We start from the raw sequence: 4,950 nt of genomic DNA, 5'->3' as shown, positions 1-4,950 counted from the left end.
CCGGCAACAACACGTCTATGGCTCTCCATCTAACCACGTTTGGGAAATCATGTGTTTGAATTTGTTTGGAAGCTATATGCACGATGTACAATTCTTCCACCTAAAAAAAATGTTGTGAGATAGTAATAGTCAAAAGTTTGATACCCCGAACAACAGACGCTAAGGAACATAGTTGCTTGATTTTTTCTTTAGTTTGAGTCAATTTTGCCCCGGCCGTTGGATTGAAATCCTCTCCCAATGCACATTGTTCCTCTTCCCCACGCGACGTGACAAATCTCAACCACCCCGCCACCCCTCTGCCCTGCCTATGGTGAGTTGCTATCAAAGCCCACACCAGCGAGGCCATCTTGAGCTCGGCGGCTATCTCATCCGAGCGACAGCGAAAACGAGAAGGCTCCCCACCCGCATCGGTAAAACCTTGTCCTCATCTTCGTCGATGGCGATCGACGCGGCCCTCGTCTCTTGGGAGGTAGATGTCATATAGATTTTCTCCTATAAATTGTTCTGATTTCTTTCCTATTTTTCAAAGTCAACTTTGTCGCCAAGACAACACTGCTGGTCAAATATAAAAGGAATATTTTTCGCTTTTCATTAATTCCCTCCCATTCCAGCCGAAGAAAGATGCACAAGACCTCTTCGCTGTCGGGGCTGGGCTTCGATGCCGGCGACGCCTCGTCGGGCTTCTTCCGCGCAGTGGCCGAAGGCTGCCCGCTGATGCACACCTCCTCCTTCGCCCCAATCTCTGAGTATCAACCAAATCATTGCGGAATCTGATTCTTCTGAGGTTATTGATGCTTGCACAAACACTACACGGTGGAAAGAAAGGGCCCCAATCTTTGCTGATTGCATGGACTTATTTGCTTCAATTGGGAACGTCCAGTTTTGTCATTGCTTACAGGAGGCAAATTCGGTCATTCACGAGATTGTTGCACATAGTTTTGAGAACAATTTTTCTTGTAAATGGGTCGATGAGCCTCCAGACTTCATTCTCGATCTTTTCGTCAACAATGTAAGTCTTATTTGAATTTTAATGAAGTAATCCATGATGGCATTTTCCCTAAAAAAATGCTCGCAAGGTGATAATCACATAGAGATGTGTTTATACAATTGGCTATACGGTGAAAGCAGTCTGCATTGCAGGCATTGCTTACTTCTATTCGATTCATGTTGCACCGTGTGCTACGCATTGGAAATTCCAGGGAAACATTCCATACGCCCATCGTGCCCAAAATTCTATTATTACTGGTGTAAAAAGATGCTAGAGAAAAAAACAGGGCGGCAAAGCGCGCTTATGCTTCTACTAGTCTAGAAGCAAATTCTTTTGTTCTGCGGAAAAGTCTAGAACCAAATCTAAAACCGTTGACCAGTGAAAAGATGAAAAAGTAAGGTAGGAGTAGTAAGAAATAGGCGTAGCATGCATGCCGGGAAACTGGCAAAGAAAAGCATGCATGCTGGAAGGAAGGCACGGAGCATTCGAAAGCAGGCATGGTGTCTCGACCAGGCGTACCGTACCGTTCTGACGACTTTGGCGGTGGCCACCATGCACGTCAGTGGGTTTGTTCTTTCTTTCTTCCCACTGCCAGACCGGACGGAGACGTCGATCTCATCTGGGCCGCATCCTCCTCCCCAAGAAACGGTTTAGCCGTCGATCAAAGCAAAGCAAAGATGTCGATCGACCAACAGTCAACGGTCAAACCATGCATTAATTCCGTACCGGAGTCCACGGTTTCCCGCCAAACTACGGACTCAAACCTTTTATTACTCCCTCCAAATGCCCGTCGACTGCAGAATACTTTTACTTGAAAAAGACGGACGCCAGTCGCCAGTGAGTGAGTGGGAGATCGATATGATCTAAAGCAAATATGCACGATCGATTTCATCGTAAACTACAGATTTTGCAATCTACTCCCTTCGTTCCTAAATATAAGGCTTTTCTAGAGATTCCTTCAGTTGTTTAACCACCAGCGCTGCTGCCGGCGGCTGCTTCTCCGGTAACAAAACAACACGTATAGTATGGCTCTCGACCGAACTACCAACACATTCACAGATTTGAACCACCAAAATACGTTCACACATTTCTAGGTTGAATACTTTGAAAAATCATACGCTTGAATGTCTTTAGAAGCTACTACTTGAACGATGTACAGTTTTTCCACCTCTATTTTTTTCATGTGAGAAAGTTTTATCACGGAAATGACGGGCGTTGAAGGGTCAGTCTATTCTTCAGTTGTTTGATTTTTTTTCTACGATTCAGTCAATTTTGCCCCTGCCGGTGGATTGGAATCCTCTCCCAATGGACATTGTTCCAGTTCCCCTCGTGACGCGATGCGACATAGCCCAAACACCCCGTCAGCCCTCTGCCCATGCCTCTGGCGAGTTCTTGTGTAAGCCCTCACTGGCGACGCCATATTGAGCTTGGCGATCATCAAACACAATAAGCTGCGGGACAACGGCAGTCGCTCGCGTGTGCCATGTCGATGCAGTTACTGTTGTAGGGGTGGGTGGTTGCGCAATTACCGTCTAATAACCTAGATTCGTTTGAGTGTACCGTCCAACCCAGATAACACCTCCTCGATAACTTTATCCTCACCACAAAAGTAGCCCACGCACGCGACCTCCCTCTCTCTCGTTTCTTCCTCCATCTAACGCCGTCGACACGAGCATTGCAAGTGGGAGAAGAACGGGGTCCGCTCTCCCACGCAAACACACCAACTTCGTCACATTGAGGGATGGATGGGTGGGAGGAGAAGGTGGCGGCAGCCGTTTCGATGTGTGATCTGCTCGATCCGGTCAAAGTGGCTGCCGGAAGGATGGGACGAAGAAGCCGTCGTTGGCTGGCTGGGGGTGAGATCAGGATGAGGGGAAGCGGCTGCGAGCACACCACCAACGTTGGTCGATGTTGTCGTGCCTCGGCGGCCGGGATCAATCAAGGTAGTAGATGGGAAGCAACAACCCCTCTCCCCCGAGCTCCATATCCTTGAGCATCATGGAAACAAAAAGGCTCCACACCTGCATCGGTCGACCGTGTCCTCGCCTTCGTCGACGGCGACGCCAGCTTCCCCAGCTAGGTAGATTTCATATAGATTTTCTCCTATAAATTGTTCTGATTTCTTTCCTATTTTTTAAAGTCAGCTTTGTCGCCAAGACAACACAACTGCTCAAATATAAAAGGTATATTTTCCCTTTTCTTGTTCGAAAAGTGATTAGAAGTCCCAAACCATGAGCATGACTGACGAAGCGGTAACCGGCGAGCGGTTTCGTTTCCCTTTATAAACTGTTCGGCTCCCTCTCCATTCGCATCCCCAACCAAGAACACGATCAAGTTCACCATCCAATCCCAGTTCCACATCCCCCGCTTTGATATTTGATTCCTACTGTATTAATCCCCTCCCATTCCCACCGATGATGCACAAGACCTCGTCGCTGTCGGAGCTGGGCTTCGACGCCGGCGATGCTTCGTCGGGCTTCTTCCGCGCGGTGGCCGACGGCTGCCCGCTGACGCCCACCTCCTCCGCCCCGCACCGCCGCCTCACCAAGGTCTCCGTGATCGGCGCCGGCAACGTGGGCATGGCCATCGCGCAGACCATCCTCACCCAGAACCTGGCGGACGAGATCGCGCTCGTCGACGCCCTCCCCGACAAGCTCCGCGGCGAGGCGCTCGACCTGCAGCACGCCGCCGCTTTCCTCCCGCGCGTGCGCATCGTCTCCGGCACCGACGCCGCCGTCACCAAGAACTCAGACCTCGTCGTCGTCACGGCCGGCGCCAGGCAGATCCCCGGGGAGACCAGGCTGAACCTGCTGCAGAGGAACGTGGCGCTGTACCGGAAGATCGTGCCGCCCGTGGCCGAGCACTCCCCGGACGCGCTGCTGCTCGTCGTGTCCAACCCCGTCGACGTCCTCACCTACGTGGCCTGGAAGTTGTCGGGGTTCCCGGCCAGCCGCGTCATCGGCTCCGGCACCAACCTCGACTCCTCCAGGTTCCGGTTCCTCGTCGCCGAGCACCTCGACGTCAGCGCGCAGGACGTGCAGGTATGTAACCAACTGCATGCTACACTACACTGGATCGATGAAGACAGCATTTGATTTGATCGAACGGATTGCAGGCGTACATGGTGGGGGAGCACGGCGACAGCTCGGTGGCGATCTGGTCGAGCATCAGCGTGGGCGGCATGCCGGCGCTCAAGTCGCTGCGCGACAGCCACCGGAGCTTCGACGAGGCGGCGCTGGAGGGCATCCGGCGGGCCGTGGTGGGGGGCGCCTACGAGGTGATCGGCCTCAAGGGCTACACCTCCTGGGCCATCGGCTACTCCGTCGCCAGCCTCGCGGGGTCCCTGCTCCGCGACCAGCGCCGGGTGCACCCGGTCTCCGTGCTCGCCGCGGGCTTCCACGGCATCTCCGACGGCCACGAGGTGTTCCTCAGCCTGCCGGCCCGGCTCGGCCGCGCCGGCGTCCTCGGCGTCGCCGAGATGGACCTCACCGAGGCCGAGGCTGCGCAGCTCCGTCGTTCTGCCAAGACGCTCTGGGAGAACTGCCAGCTCCTCGGCCTCTGAGGAGCCTACCGATTACTATATGTTGCTCTACTGATGCTACCACACGAATGCTTGTGTAATTTTGGACTTATTATTTCTAAGAGCTGTAATAGTATTAGTAATGTAACATAGATTCGGCGATATTTAGGCGTTCCACAGTTTTTTTGCATATTGAAAACATAATCTACTAAAGGAATAAAAAAACAGTTGCTGCCGCGCTTACAGGCCAAAGAGCTTGCTGAAGGCGTCGTAGTCGCCGTCGTCGTCGTCCTCCTTCTCCTTATTCACTACGGGCCGTCCATGCTGGACCCCTACCCGGGGTCGCCCTGTCGGACTGGTTTGGCCAGGGGCGGCGCCGGGTAGTTCTTCTCGTGGAGGAGGTTGGCTTCCCACTCGTGCAGGTGGCGACGGCCGAAGCCGT

General features: G+C 52.9%; 1 protein-coding gene across 1 annotated transcript; it reads left to right on the top strand.

The window, feature by feature from the left end:
• Window positions 1-3,318: 3,318 nt before the first annotated feature.
• On the top strand, window positions 3,319-4,735 carry LOC119358832 (L-lactate dehydrogenase B). Its single transcript, XM_037625238.1, has 2 exons — window positions 3,319-4,029; window positions 4,104-4,735. Exons 1-2 carry the CDS (start codon window positions 3,403-3,405, stop codon window positions 4,548-4,550), a joined length of 1,074 nt encoding a protein of 357 aa, XP_037481135.1. The 5' UTR covers window positions 3,319-3,402; the 3' UTR covers window positions 4,551-4,735.
• Window positions 4,736-4,950: the final 215 nt, after the last annotated feature.

This window comes from Triticum dicoccoides, chromosome 2A (assembly GCF_002162155.2).
Source record: "Triticum dicoccoides isolate Atlit2015 ecotype Zavitan chromosome 2A, WEW_v2.0, whole genome shotgun sequence".
Lineage (NCBI taxonomy): Eukaryota > Viridiplantae > Streptophyta > Magnoliopsida > Poales > Poaceae > Triticum > Triticum dicoccoides.
The sequence above is the reverse complement of the archived record's forward strand: the minus strand, read 5'-3'. Positions and strand labels throughout refer to the sequence as shown.

Excerpts from the sequence above, each read along its gene's own strand:
- LOC119358832 (XM_037625238.1), top strand. The coding sequence starts at position 3,403 with ATGATGCACAAGACCTCGTCGCTGTCGGAGCTGGGCTTCGACGCCGGC. Across the intron at positions 4,030-4,103 it reads TCAGCGCGCAGGACGTGCAG|GCGTACATGGTGGGGGAGCA; the intron begins GTATGTAACCAA and ends AACGGATTGCAG.